Source organism: Sorex araneus, chromosome 9 (assembly GCF_027595985.1).
Source record: "Sorex araneus isolate mSorAra2 chromosome 9, mSorAra2.pri, whole genome shotgun sequence".
Taxonomy (NCBI): Eukaryota; Metazoa; Chordata; class Mammalia; order Eulipotyphla; family Soricidae; genus Sorex; species Sorex araneus.
Genome location: NC_073310.1, coordinates 33534711 through 33549964, shown reverse-complemented (window position 1 = coordinate 33549964; position 15254 = coordinate 33534711). Strand labels below are relative to the sequence as shown.

At 39.3% G+C, this 15254-nt stretch overlaps 1 protein-coding gene across 2 annotated transcripts in view; it reads left to right on the top strand.

The window, feature by feature from the left end:
* Positions 1-15254, top strand: part of COG2 (component of oligomeric golgi complex 2) — a 48658-nt gene that overhangs the window by 28321 nt on the left and 5083 nt on the right. The window contains exons 10-16 of one of the 2 annotated variants that reach the window (XM_055147386.1): positions 2887-3026; positions 5931-5992; positions 7735-7886; positions 10611-10808; positions 12061-12133; positions 12575-12714; positions 14483-14622. In XM_055147386.1, the coding sequence (XP_055003361.1) occupies positions 2887-3026; positions 5931-5992; positions 7735-7886; positions 10611-10808; positions 12061-12133; positions 12575-12714; positions 14483-14622 (905 nt within the window). Of the gene's footprint in view, positions 1-2886; positions 3027-5930; positions 5993-7734; positions 7887-10610; positions 10809-12060; positions 12134-12571; positions 12715-14482; positions 14623-15254 lie in introns of both variants that reach the window. The other variant, XM_055147385.1, reaches the window with a different exon arrangement.

Here is a 15254-nt window from a genome sequence, read left to right as displayed (position 1 = left end):
AAGGTTAGACTCTCTTTGCAATGAGTTAGAATCCAAAGACAAATCCCCAACTAATTTTTGACAAAGTAGCCCAGTGCATGAAATGGATTAGAGATAGTCTCTTCAAAAAATGGTGATGGGTAAACTGGATGAGCATATGGTTAAAAAAAGAAAAAGAAAAAGAAAAGGAAGCTAGATCCATATCTTCTTACACAAATGCTAATTCAAGGTTGATCAAAGATCTTGACATTAGACCAGAATCACATTGAGGAGAATATAGACAGAACGTTCCACTCTAGGAGCATTCTGCCTACTTTGGGCCTCAAAGATGTTGTCAGTGATACAGTTCCATTGGCAAAAGTAGTAGAAGCAAAACAAAACAAAAGCAAATGGGATTACCTCAAATTAAAGAGTTTCTGCAAAAGAAACATATCTAAAACTAAAAGACATCCAACTGAATAGGAGAGAATATTCAAACTCAGCACATCAGATATAGGATTAATAGCGAAGAGAAATAAAAAGCACTCACAAAGATGTTTTTAAAAATCCAAAACTGGGACCAGAGAGATAGCACAGCAGGTAGGGTGTTTGCCTTGAATGCAGCTGACCTGGTTCGATCACCGGCATCCCATGTGGTCCCCTGAGCACTGCCAGGAGTAATTCCTGAGTGCAGAGCCAGGAGTAACCCCTGAGCATTGGCGGGGATGGCCCAAAAAGCAAAAAATTAATTAATTAATGATAAAAATTAATTTAAAAATCCAAAAATTGGGAGAGGAAATGAACAATACTTTTGAAGAAGATAAGCTGATAGTGATAGATACATGAAAAAGTGCTCATCATCACTTATTTTCAGGGAAATCCAGATGACAGTGTAATATTTCACACTAATGAGAATGGCACTTTTTTAAGTGTTGACAGGGATGTGGTGAAAAAAGGAACTCTCATTCACTGCTGGTGGGAATGTTCTCTGATTCAGTCCCTATGGAAAACAGTATGGAAATTTCTCAGAAAAGTGAAAATAGAACTGCCATACAAGTCAGCAATCCCGCTTCTTGGTATCAGCCCCCAAGTCACAAAAACATTCTATCAAAGGGACATATACCCACCACTCTTCATTGCAACACTCTGTACAAAAGCTAGGATGAGAATCTACACAACAGCAGGTGCGTGTATAAAGAAGGTGTGGTATATATACACAGCAGAATACTATGTAGCTGCAGAGATGAAGTCTTACAATCGCTACAACTTGACTAGAACTGGAAGATGTGTTAAGGGTAATGAGAAGGAAAACAAATACCTGATGCTTTTACTTATCTGAGGTACATCGAATAATAGGATAAAGGACTGCAAGCTATCAATAGGAGATACCTAGATTTCCCTGGATTATGGAAATGAGATGAATAGGGAAGAAAAAAGTGAAGGTGGGGAGCAGGCAGAGGCGGGGACAAACTGTTACATGAGGTAACAGGCAGAGGGCAGGGCCCTCAGGCACAGGGATGCTAGAAAGTTGAGGTGTATGTATGTATAAAAGTCACAGAGCCAACAGCTGTAAGCATGAGACCCAAACTGAAACAACCAAACTTAGTGTGCCTGTCTAGGAGGCATTCTGGGGAGTGGGAGGGAACCTGGGAACATTTTTGGAGGGAAGTTGACACTGGCAGTGAAATTGTGTTGGAACGCTAGATGCCTGAAACTCTATTGTGAACGCCTGTGTAAATCATAGAGCTTTAGTAAAATGGTTAATTAATTGAAAACTAATTTTTATACATAAAAAATTGGGCTGGAGAGAGAGAGTATAGCGAGTAGGTAAGGTTTTTTGTCTTGCATGCAACTGACTCTGATTTGATATCTGGCACCTAATATGGTCTCCAAACCCACCAAGAGTGATCTCTGAGCACAGACCCAGGAGTAAGCCCTGAGCATTACTAGTGTGCCCCCGCCAAAAAAATTATCTGTGTATATATGTATGTTTTATGTTTGTATATGTACATATATTCTAAACTCAGATGTACTATTTAAGTGAAGAATTTGATTAAAATTTTGTCCTATTCACTAAAGCTCAATAATGTTCTCCGTAGAGCTTGGGACTAAGGAAGGAATGTACGTTTTATCGTCTGTTGATTTTTACTCTGATGACTGACAGCGGATTCTGTTTCCTACATTTTTAAGCTTTGTGCTTTTGGACAAATTTCTTCTGTGCCTGAACAAAAGAGAAAACATGATCTGTAAAATGAAAGATAAATAATAATAGTAGTTACCTTCCTGAGTCAGTTAATTTTGTACATTAAATTAGAATATTTTTGAGCATAATGTGTAGAATAAATGTCAAGTAAGTAACATCAGTTGCTAATCTTTTCCTATGAAAAATAATTTGTCACATTTGACTTTTTTGTAAAATTTTTAACTTCTTCCGGAAAAACAGTGAAAACGTTTCTAATTAATCTGTCATCTCTTCCACTTTCATATGATGGGTAAAGGCACACTATGGGAGTTGTTTTTTAAAGAGCACTGAACTTTGAATATTTAGGTTTTTATATAAGATTGCCATATATCTTGAACATGTCATGAAATCATTTTGGCTGCTATCTGATCTTCTTGTGAAACCTTGAAAGACCCTGAAGTTCTTATCACATGATGACCTTTGGTTTTCTTATTTACAGTTTTATTATATGTTACAAATTTGGTTAGATTGGGTATAGTTAAAATGATATTTGTTTAGGGGCTGGAGAGATAGTGATGCAGGTTTGATCTCCAGAACCCCATATGATCTCCCAGGAGTGATCCCTCAGTGCAGAGTCAGGAGTAAACCCTTGAGCACCACCGGGTGTGTCCTGTGTTCCCCCCTCCCCCTTCCCCTCCAAAAAGAGAGAAATTACACTTGTTTGTTCTTTTTTTTTTTTTTTTTAGAAATATACCATAAGTATGAATTTTGTAAGAGTATTTGAACAGCAATGTGGATCACAGGCCAGTGTAAAAAGATTAAGAGTACATCCTGCCTATCAAAGTTTCAATAATAAATGGAACTTGCCTGTTTATTTTCAAATAAGGTCAGTAATTATCCACCCCAACTTCTCTTCTGAAGATTTAAATGCTAATGAAAGATGTCCTCACTTTACCTGTTCTTAATACAAAAACATGGAAAATCATGATTGCTAAAGTTCTACCTTTCATAAGAAAATTGTAGTGTTATTGGTTGATTGGTTGATTTGTTTGTTTTGTAAGTTAGAGAGCCCAAAACTTTAGACTTTCAATAAGCTCTACTACAAACCCAACTTCATTCACACTTTCTGTGTTGTCATTTTTCATGAAGAGATTGCAGTTCTTTCTTTCCCTTTTTTATGTTTCATCACTTACCTGCTATACTGAACCAGCCATTATGTATTGTTTTAGCTCATCTGTAATTTTCTTCCTCTCATGGTTAGAGATAAGTATTGAAACATTTCTGTATTCTTTGCAGCTGATTCCATTGATTATTATAAAAATTCTAATAATTCTTTAATGAATTCTCATAATTCACTTTGACTTTCATTTATGTGGTAATGTTCTTTAGTCTGAAAAATGGTGATGCTTTTCTCCCAGATAGTGTGATGATATTACCTGTCAATAAATGTCTTTCTAAACTAGTTAGTGGAATTTAGGATAAATCCTTAATAACACATTCCATTAAATTAATAGATGTTAGGGCCAGAGTTATAATATCGTGAGTAGAGTGCTTGCCTTGCACATTGTTAACCCAGCTTTGATCCCCAGTATTGTATATGGTCCCCCAAGCACCGCCAGGATTAATTCCTAAACTCAGAGCCAGGAGTACACCCTGAGCGTTGCTGGGTGTGGCCTTCCCCACCCACCTCTCCCCCCAAAAAGAGAGAAAAATAGATGTTAATGAACATTTTTGTACCTACTCCTTTTTTTTATAAAGTAGTTCACAATATTTGATTATATTTAATATTCGAACACCAGTCCCACTACTATTACACCTTCCCACCACCATCTTTTGATGTTCCCATCCTGAACCCCAATCCCTGCCCCGAAGCAGAACCAAAATAGTATTTTTTGTATTGTTTGTTGTGAAAAACTGCTGAAAATGCTACAAAAAAGTATCCTTAAAGGAAAGAGTGTGAAGATGGTTGTAGTTCACCCAGGGGCCATTAAACCCTTCTCTCCTATTAGAGATCACTAGCATGTTGTTAGAGGCTGAGCCTTGTCTGTTAAAAAAAAAAGAAAAAGAAAAAGAGTATTTACCTCTAAGATTGATTGCCTACTACTTTGAACTCCATCAAATGTGGTGCAGTGCTCTTGGAGTATGGGTAGGGTGTGTGGTATGAAGTGTTGTGCAGCCGCTCAGCCGCACAGCCCAGGAATAGGTTCACTCTTGGTTGAGGCTTGGCCAAGCATGTGGAGAGGACAGCTGTGAGCATGCCAGCGGCTGAGTTCCAGAGGTTTTGGCTGCCAGGGCTGGGTCCCCTGGAGTGGGGAGGACTCTCACCCGGACCCCCTCTGGGCCACCCCAAGTGAGACAGCCTGGCACAGGGTCCAGCGGCATGGTTATGGTGAGCATCACATTGCTCCCTTCCAGGAGAGAAGGACGTGCCATCTGGATGGTGGCCGATTACGATATTATCTGGCACCAACCAGAGGTAGCTTATGGGTGTGGATCCTGAGTTGCCAGAGACCAGGGGCATACGGACAGAGGATCTCCATTCCCAGACCCGTTGAACCCAGAGTTCTCAGTCGCAAAGTTCCGCAGGCGTGTGTTTTCCAGGGATTCACTCATGGGTGAGGCTCAGTGTAGCTACTCTTGAATGAAGTCATTGTTAAGTTTCCTCCACAGAATGGCTTTAACTGTCTGAGGAAAAATTATAGAGGAGGAAATATACATAGAATAAGCTATATTGATTATAATTGCTTGCCATGATTGATAGTGCATGTAAACTTTTTTTATAATAGACTTACAGTTATCAGAATGTTGATAAGGCTCCCTTTCACATACAGGGTTGTTCTGTGTATAGTATTTCAAGAAGAAAAGCAAAACAAAATAGAGCAGCGGTTCCTATGGGGCCAGCAACATGATACCATGAAAGGAGTAGCAGATAACTAAAAGCACCCAGCAGCAAGTTGTTTACTTCTAATTGAATACCTTCAGTGATTTTTTTTTTTAAGCTGAAAAGATACAGAATACAATTTAGCTTACATTTTTTAGTTTAGAAACTTTTACTTGTGACTGTGTAGGTTTGGATTGCAGAAACTAGTCTTAGGACTTTGAGTGATTTTATCACTATGGCGAGGTGAAACTTGAAAAAAAACCTTTTTAATGATAATTACTGATTCTCCCCCGGATTTGATTCCTCTGTCCCTCTTGGAGAGCCCAGCAAACTACTGAGAGTATCCCACCCAGAGCCTGGTAAGCTACCTGTGGCATAGTTGATATGCCAAAAACAGTAAACAGTAACAATAAGTCTCACAATGGACATGTTACTGATGCCTGCTCGAACAAATTGATGAATAATAGGACAACAGTGCTACTGATTCCCCATCCCATTTCACCCATCCACACCCCTTCCCCCTCCAATACATAACACACACACACACACACACACACACACACACACACACACACACACACACCCCTTCTCTACTGGTAACCACCAATATTAGCAATATTCTCTGTATTTGAGTTTGGAAAGTTGACTATGGGCACTTTGTTTAATTTGAGAACAAGATTGGTTGTAATTCAAATCAGCTGCACATACAGAAATGTTTCTTAATCAGCAGTTGTTTAAACAATATAAGATTATTTCTTGCTCTGTTAAAAAGAATACGGGAGAGTGAGCATTGATTGGACTTAACAAAAATAAGTAGAGAAGGTTCTCTCAGGAAGAAGGGAGAATAACTAGAGAAAGGTATTTAGCAGTCATAAATACTAATTAGCACCTCTTTTTTTCCCCCCTCAGATTTAGAGAAATAGCAGGATCCTTAGAAGCAGCATTTACAGATGTATTAGAAGATGCTCCAGGTAAAGTTCTTGATTGATAGCTGACCAAGAAGTCTGTACATGAATTAAACTCACCAAGTCAAGTCATTGATACTTTAATACCTTTAAAATACTTGCTACGAGGCTAGAGCGATAGCACAGCGGGTAGGGCATTTGCCTTGCATGTGGCCGACCTGGGTCCAATTCCCAGCAGCCCATAGGTTCCCTGAGTACGGCCAGGAGTAATTCCTGAGTGCAGAGCCAGGAGTAATCCCTGTGCATCGCCGGGTATGACCCAAAAAGGAATCACTGTAGTACTGTCGTCCTGTTGTTCATCGATTTGCTCGAGTGGGCACCAGTAACGTCTCCATTGTGAGACTTGTTATTGTTTTTGGCATATCGAATACGCCATGGGGAGCTTACCAGGCTCTGCCGTCTGGGAGGGATACTCTGGGGAGCTTGTCAGGCTCTCCGAGAGGGACGGAGGAATCAAACCCGGGTCAGCCGAATGCAAGGCAAATGCCCTACCTGCTGTGCTATCGCTCCAATCCTAAAAGGAATAAAAATAAAATAAAACATGTGTTACCTTTCAGTATTACATAATTAAATTAGACCTTAAAATGGAATTTAGCTCTTTGTTTTATGGTACTTCTTGTTCTATAGACCTGAGAAAAAGGATGCTTAAGAATATAGGGAATTGGGCCCAAGAGATAATTCAGTAGGCTGGAACCCATGCATGGGTTTGATTCTTGGGATTATTATTAGGTGTGACCTCTGGGCAACGAGTCAGAGTAGCCTCCAAACCAAGAAGAATGCAGAAAGCTGACTTTATTTTCATTCCTAAATATTTCACACCAAGGGGTATGTTATAGGTTCCCAGGACATGAGGGACCTTTTAACAACAAATTGGCTATGATCTCCTTTCCTCTCAGTCTGAGTTTCAGGATCAGGATGCCCCTTCTTTTCTAAAGAGATGACATATAACTGGGATTCAGACATTCAGAGCCTTATACTCGGTGGGTAATATCGTCAGTTTTTGTACTCTGGTCCACCTCTGTGATGTATAGTTATAATAGCCATGTCTGAACCTCTAGATTGATCCATCTTGATATCTTCTTTATAGCTAAGTCAACCTGAACTACACTCATTTTATCTCAAAATTAAGCTGTCATCCATCTTTGCCAAAAAGTGGTAAATTTAATTGACTTCCTCAATATGGATAGTCATTCAGGTAAGGGAAGAATAAGCAGACAGGCATACAAAACAATAAACTAAATATAGGGTTTAAATCCCTTGCAGCTGATTCCCACTCCAGTTCATGTTTATTGATTTAATACAAAATACCTGCTAACAATTTGTTTTGTATTGGGGCCACACTCAGCTGTGTTCAGGGCTTACTACTGTCTGTGTGCTCTGGGTTCACTCATGGTGGTGTTCGGGGGACAGAATCAACCAGGTTTAGCAGCACTCAAGGCAATTGCCTAGTAGTTTCTCTCAGGCTCAACAAATTATTTCTGAATCCTTATATATTTAAATTTCATGAACCACTTGGAGATGGAATCCTATAAAATTAGAAAATGCATTGCTTTGAGATGCCACAAGAAATGTCATATAGTTGCTGTGTGGTAACATAGATTATGACCACTTGGTCATCCATACAGCCTCTTCTAGGCTGACTGTATAGATTTCTTCAGAATGTTGCTACATTTTGGTATGGAAAATGTTAGACCTTAGCCCTTAATTGAAATTCCTTTAATATATTTTTTTAAATTTTTTTTTTTAAGCTGGAAGTTCCTATTGCCTTTTGGCTTCTCATAGAACATGGAACAGCCTTCAGCGGTGTTGGTCAGATGAACTATTCTTACCATTGCTCGCACATCGTCTCTGGAGACTCACGCTACAAATTTTGGCTCGGTACTCTGTGTTTGTCAAGGAGGTGAGAGCTAGCTGTGTAGTCTGTTCGTAGTTAAAAAAGATAAGAAATAAATATACTTTGTTAAAAATTTATTGACATTCCTTGGTTAACAATGCTGTTCAGGGCTGGAGTGATAGCACTTTTGCCTTGCACGCAGCCAACCCGGGTTGGAATCCCAGCATTCCATATGGTCCCCTGAACACCACCAAGGGTAATTCCTGAGTGCAGAGCCAAGAGTAACGCCTGTGCATTGCCGGATGTGACCCCCCCAAAAAAGAAATGTTATTCAGAGGCCAGAGTGATAGTGCAGCAGGTAGTGCGTTTGCCTTGCATATGGCCAATCCAGTTCAATCGCTGGCATTCCATATGGTCCCCTGAGCCCTACCAAGAGTAATTCCTGAGTGTAGAGCCAGGAGTAACCTCTAAGCATCCTTGGGTGTGACACAAAGGGGAAAAAATGCTATTAATAATGTTTTCTCATACACATAATTTCAATACCACACCCATCACTAGTGTATCTCCCAAGAATGCAAGACCCCTGCCTCTCATCCCCCCCCCCCACACACAAAATGGGTCAGTTTTCCCATTATGTTGCCTTTAGACCTTTGTTGTTACTTAACTGTGTATCTTTAAGTCCCACAAATGAAAGAGATCATTCTGTATCTATGGTTTCCTGCTGACTCACTTCACTCAGCCTACTGTCCTCTAGTTCCATCACTGCATGATTTTGTTCTTTCTTAGCTACATAGTAGTCTGTTTTGTCACAACTTCTTGATCTGTTTGTCTGTAGTTGGGCATTTGGGTTGTTTCCATGTCTTCGCTATTGTACTAAGTGCAGCAGTGAACATAGTTCTGCATATAATCTTTCAAATGAATGATTTTCTGTTTTGGGATAAATGCCATGAAGTGGTATTGCTAGATTGTATAGGAGTTCTTTTCCTATTTTTTGACTACATCTCCATATTGTTTTCCGTAAAGGTAGAACCAGATAACATTCCCACCAACAATGGATGAGAATTCCTTTCTTACCTTAATCATAATAGATTTTACACTCACAAAACAAACAAAAAAAAAAAATTCAATTACCCCTTCCATTAATGGGACATGGAAATGAGCATATACTTCCCCCAAAGAATGTTTGCACAGGGACTGGAGCAATAGTACAGTGGGTAGGGCGTTTGCCTTGCACGCGGCCGACCCGGGTTCGATTCCCAGCATCCCATATGGTTCCCTGAGTGCAGATCGAGGTGTGACCCGAAAAGGGAAAAAAAAAAAATACTTAAAAAGAAAAATACTGTACTTTTTTTTTTTTAATACTTTACATTTTAGGAGCCAGATTGATAGAACAGCAGGTTGGGCCCTTGCTTTGCACATGAAGGAACCAAGTTTTACCTCATCACCTCATGTGGTCCCCCAGACACTGCCAGGAGTAAGCCCTGGTTGTGCCCCCCCCAAAAAAATAAATAAGAATATTGTACCTTTTTTTCTTTTTCAAGTAGTTGAATATATTAAATGTCCACATACCCTATGATGATTTTTTGGAAGTTATAAATAAGGCCCATAGAAGCTTTGGTATATTTGGGTACCCGGCAGATCTGAAGATGCCTTTATTCATGGTGAACACTCTCAAGTGGCAGAAACACTGGTTATTACAGGGTAATGAATGAAAACATGTATGCAAATTCTAAGAAAAGACAACATGAAAAAAATACTCATTAGAAAACATTTTGAAATTTATTAACTAGGAGGGGAACAGTTTGTCTTCTCAAAGGATCTTAATGGAAAGAGCACCTCAGAATCATAACTTTGACTCTCCCACTCTTTAAAACATTGTGGCCTATGGAAACTAATTCTGGGAGTCTCAGATTCATGGTTAAGAGGAAGTTACATTTGTTGCTGACAAACCGTTGACTGAAATGCCTGGCAGATAATGGGAACTCGAAGAAAGTTAGTTTTTTCCTTGGCTTTTGCTTTCCTACTGCTCAGAAGTGACTTAGCAAACCACCATGGCCCATGAAGCTATTTGTGAAAATGGCTATGCGATTTCTGGGGGGATAAAAGGTGGTAGCATTCTTCAGTTACATTTGCATTTATTAAATCAGTTCTTTCTAGTAAAACTTTTTTTTTCTTTTTGGGTCACACCCAGCGATACACAAGGGTTACTCCTGGCTCATGCACTCAGGAATCACTCCTGGCGGTGCTCGGGAGACCATATGGGATTCTGGGAATCGAACCCAGGTCAGCCGCGTGCAAGGCAAACACCCTACTCACTGTGCTATGGCTCCAGCCCCTAGCAAATAATTTTTATTCTGAGTTATTTTGCCTTGAACATGCATTATTTCATCCTTGATGCCAGTGTATTTCTTTTGTTTGTTTATCCAAAGATTGTATTTGCTTTAGTTACCATTACTAAATCATGATAAGTTAGTAAATTGTTTACCTGATAAAGTTAATTTTTAAGACCTGTAATATTTTAGAAATTAATTTTTCTTTGATTTAGTAATAGCCTATTATTTTCTTTTTTTAGCACCAATAACTAGACATAAGTTCAGGGAATATGTGTCTGTGTGGGGTTTTACTTTGTCCTTGTTTTCCTCAGTTCTTCACAGCTTTTTGGAGAGAAATCTTATGGTGGTCTTTCATTTTGGTAAACTTGTGTTGAGTGCTATAAGTTTTCCCATATATATAAAAGCTCAAGAAAATTGTTCGTTAGAGGAAAAGTATTTGATTGAAATCCCTTTTCAGCTTCTACTCAGGCCTGTCTCTAATGGAAATGCCAAGGATGCTAAAAAGTTTTTGGTAACTGGTAACAAAGACCCTTTCATTACCCAAGGAAATAGTGAAGACCAGGGGAATGGCTCTTCTGAAACAAAGCCTGTGGTTTCCATTTCTAGCACTCAACTTGTGTATGTAGTTGCGGACGTGGACAGACTTCAGGAGCAGGTAAGCATGTGTCCCAGAAGAACTCAAAGTGTAGTGTTTTCATTAAAAAGTCCTTTGTGCAAAGACTTAATGCCATTTTGCCCCACAGGGCTTAGAATTGTGGGGCCCAAGAATATCTTGAGAGGACCAGAGATAGCTGTATGGGTTGAATGCATGCTTTGCCTGCAGGAAACACAGACTTGTGTCCTTGTTTCCTAGTCACAGATGGTCTGACAGCATGGCCAGAAGTAATCCTGAGCACAGCGGGCTGTGCCCCCAAAAACTAAGATGAAAAAATATACCTTGAGAGAGAACATCTTATTATTCCCTACTTAGGTATTTGTCCAACTTCTTGTGACACGTGTAGTCTCAGCCTTAGCTAGCCTGGTATTGTATAAACCTGGAGCCTCTGCTTTCTTTGTTGTGATGTGACAGCCCAGAGCAAGCCTTGCCTTGCTCCTTGCTTTTCCCCTTACTGTTCAGCATGTGCTGGGCTGTGCAGGCATGAACTTGAGTGGGTTGGATTTTTTTAATGATTTGTAATTCCCTCTCCCTCTCCCTCTCCCTCTCCCTCTCCCTCTCTTCTCTCTCTCTTCTCTCTCCCTACCCCCCTCTCTCCATACTCATGGCTTTTCTGGGCATACTTCTGGTTTGCTGGTTTGCACTCAGGGATCACTCTGGGGCTCAGGGTACCATATTGTGGTACCAGGGATTGAACCTGTGTTGGCCATGTGAAAACCAAGTGCCTTAATCCCTCTGACCTCCATGTTTTTGCTTTTACTAAGAGAATTTTGTGAATAGATTTGTGTTTAAGGTTGCTGATAGAGTATTGATTTTGAGTTTAAATGCTTTGAGGAAATTAAACAATGTTGTATGTTTTGAGCAGAAATATTCTTATTTTGAGGGTTGGGTTTTTTGGTTGGTATGTGTGTGTGTGTGTGTGTGTGTGTGTGTGTGTGTACTTTCCCTAGTGTGTGTGTGTATATATATATATATACATGCATATATATATATATATACACAAGGGAAAGCCACAGAATAATAAATTATTTTGCTTAGTCTCTGAGCCTGTTAATAGCCATGAAATTGCTGTTTCCCACGTTATTGTATTCTTATATTTTGAAAGTATAATTAATAATTTTTTAATGATGAGAATTCCTGAAAGTTCTAAGTTTAAGTGCTTAGCAATATCCTCAAGTTGGTAGGTATAACAGATTGCCTCTTCCTTTGCTTTATAAAAAGTAACTAAATATTTAGTGCATATTTGTTTCAGCTCCCACAACTCTTGGAAACAATCAAGCCAAAAATTGAAATGATTGGCTTGAAGAATCTTTCTTCTGTCTCAGGTAAAAATAAATCTTTGGACTCAGTAAATCTTTGAATAAAAAATAATTTAAAATATAATTTTAGACTACCATTTTCTTCTCTAGTTCTAAATTCTCTTGGTCCTTTCTATAATTATAACTTCCCTAAGTGATATATTTTACTTCTAATGGTCTGATTTGATTTGTTGCATTATTTAAAATAAAATGCATGGGGCTGGAGAGATAGCACAGCGGGTAGTGCGTTTGCCTTGCACGCGGTCGACCCGGGTTCAAATCCCAGCATCCCATATGGTCCCCTGAGCACCGCCAGGGGTAATTCCTGAGTGCAGAGCTAGGAGTAACCCCTGTGCATCGCCAGGTGTGACCCAAAAAAAAAGCAAAAAAAAAAAAAAAACATAAAATAAAATGCATGCTTGAGCCTAAATGGAGTGATTAAACACTGTTTTTATGTTTGAACAGCAGCCCTGGAGGACTCCAAGATGTCTTTGTCAGCCTGTATCTCTCCCCTGAGTCAAAGGATCATCCAAGGTTTAAGTGATTCTTGCTTCAGTTATCTAAAATGTGCTCTGGATGTTCCCCGGCTTTACCGAAGAACCAATAAGGTTAGCACCATTCATTGAAAATAATTTTGAAGTGAGGAACTATGTGTTAGGGAAGTCAAGAGTGGGTGCACCTTTGACAGAAAGGTTCCCAGAGTAGCCTGAGGCCAGCTTAATTGTATCGTTTTAAGAAATGCTATTTCTGGGGCTGGAGCTATAGCACAGCGGGTAGGGCATTTGTCTTGCACGCGGCCGACCCGGGTTCTAATCCCAGCATCCCATATGGTCCCCTGAGCACCGCCAGGGGTAATTCCTGAGTGAAGAGCCAGGAGTAACCCCTGTGCATCGCTGGGTGTGACCCCAAAAAAAAAAAAAAAAAAGAAATGCTATTTCTGAGAAGAACACTCCACAGGAGTATACTTAGGGGCTTTGGGCACTTGTTTGTTGTTTGGTGGGGCATTCTTTTGTTGCTTTTTTTTTTTTTTGAGGGGGGAGCAATTTAAGGGGACTTGGATTTCACCTGGTTGTATTCAGGGCTTACTCCTGGGTTGTGCTAAGGTATCACTTCTGGCTGTGCTCACAAGACCATGTGTGATGCCCAGAATTGAACTGAGTTGGCTGCATGCAGAGTAAGTACCTTACCCACTGTACTATCTCTCTGGCTCACTTTTGGGCAAACAGAACTTAAGATAGTTACACTGAACGTTGTGGAGTTTTCATAAAATGAAAATACACTTGGCTATGTACTGGCATTGAGTCAAATTATTCAATATTTTATTTTTATAGAATGGTGGTTTGGAGTACTTTTCTTTTACTTCTGTTTTGTTTTCCCTGTTGAACTTGTTCACATTTCATTCTTGCTACATCTTAATTTTACAATTTTTTCCCTAGTTGTCAAGTTGGATTTTAGGCAATTTACCACCGAAAATAGTCTCTGAACTATGAAAAATATCTCCTAAAATATGGTGCTACCTTCAGAATGTCCCTGGGGTTTCTACAAATACAGCTGTTCTCTGGCCAGCCTTTTCATTGTTTGCTAAAGGGAAGGCCCTGTCCACTCCGTTTTGCTTTATCTAACAGATGTTCTTGACGCAGTGGGTGGCTTTTCACTATCAATCTGAAAGTGAGCTAATTTTGTGCCTTCTCCTTTTTCTTTCAAAATTTAGGAAATGCAATAAAATTACCATTTCTCAAAATAATACTTATTTTCTCATTTTAGTCTGACTTGTAAGAGGGAGAATAATACCTATTTTGTATTCTCATATACATTGTTCTTCATTAGTAACTTGCCAACTTTATTTAAGAGAATGTAGTAATTTTTTAAAAGAGAGAAAATAATATTTACCATTTACATTGTGGTTCAGACACTGCTCTAAATACCTTGTATACTCTGTCATCAACCTACTACACTGTGTCCCTATTTGTAGGTGAAGAAACCTAAACTGAAATTGTTAAATGACTCACTCTGTAACATCCTGGCTGCTTAAATAGTGGTCCAGTTAGCATCACCTAGTGAAAGCTCACTAGTAAAGCACAGTCTAAAAACTTAAAATTTGAATCCATTAAATCAGAACCAGAAGGATCTTACCATGTGATTGATATGAAACATGAAATTACAGAAAAGAGAAACCTGACTCCAGTTGGGTTCTTTTCAGTCTCCCTCGATTCTCTTGTTTTCCAGGTGTCTGTTGGTAGATATCGTTAATTTCTGTCTAATAGGGATGGAGGGATGGAAACTATATATTTCTCAAAACTGGTACATTAGTAAGTTATTTGAATAACTTCCTCTCTTTTTCCCTGTGCATCTTTAACTCTATCAATATTTTTCCAGGAGGTGCCAACTACAGCTTCCTCTTATGTGGACAGTGCTCTAAAGCCATTTTATCAGCTTCAGACAGATTTCAAGAGTAAACTCAGACAGGAAATAATCCAGCAATGGTTGGAAAGTGCTCTCTCTGAGAGCACACATAAGTAAGTATCTTTACTTAAAAATAGAATCTTTGGAACGTTCTTAAAAAGCCAAGTCAGGGATCACAGAGCATCACAGTATCATAAGCTACTTATAGATAAGGTAGTAAAGGTATAAACAACTTTGTCTTTTTTCTTCTCTCTTGGTTGAGGTGTTTCTCAGGCACTGCCCCCTCCTGCCTGCCTCTACCTGGACTGAATCCACACACAGGTCACACACCTTTTGGGAACATTTCAGTGGTCCCTGGGCATACCTTAGTGCCACTTCTCTCAGATGTCATTCTGCAAGTTCAGGCATAGTCTTTCCCTTATAATCCTTTCTCTCCCCAGCTATTATTATCTGCTTAACATGGCTCTAACCATGCCAAATATTCAAAAAAAAAAAAAAAAACATTAGGGAGACCATTGTAAGCAAGGAATAGAGAATATGCATTTTGAGGTGTAATTGCATGTGATAAAAGATCTACGTCTAAAACCCATAAAACACCAAAAAGTCTTCAGAACCATTTGCTGATTGTATCTTCACTTCTAATTCAATACATTTCCCCAAACTCCAAAATTTAAAAATTACAACAAAAAGTATATTATTCAAGGGACTGGAGATATAGTGCAATGGGTGGGGGTGCTTACCTTGC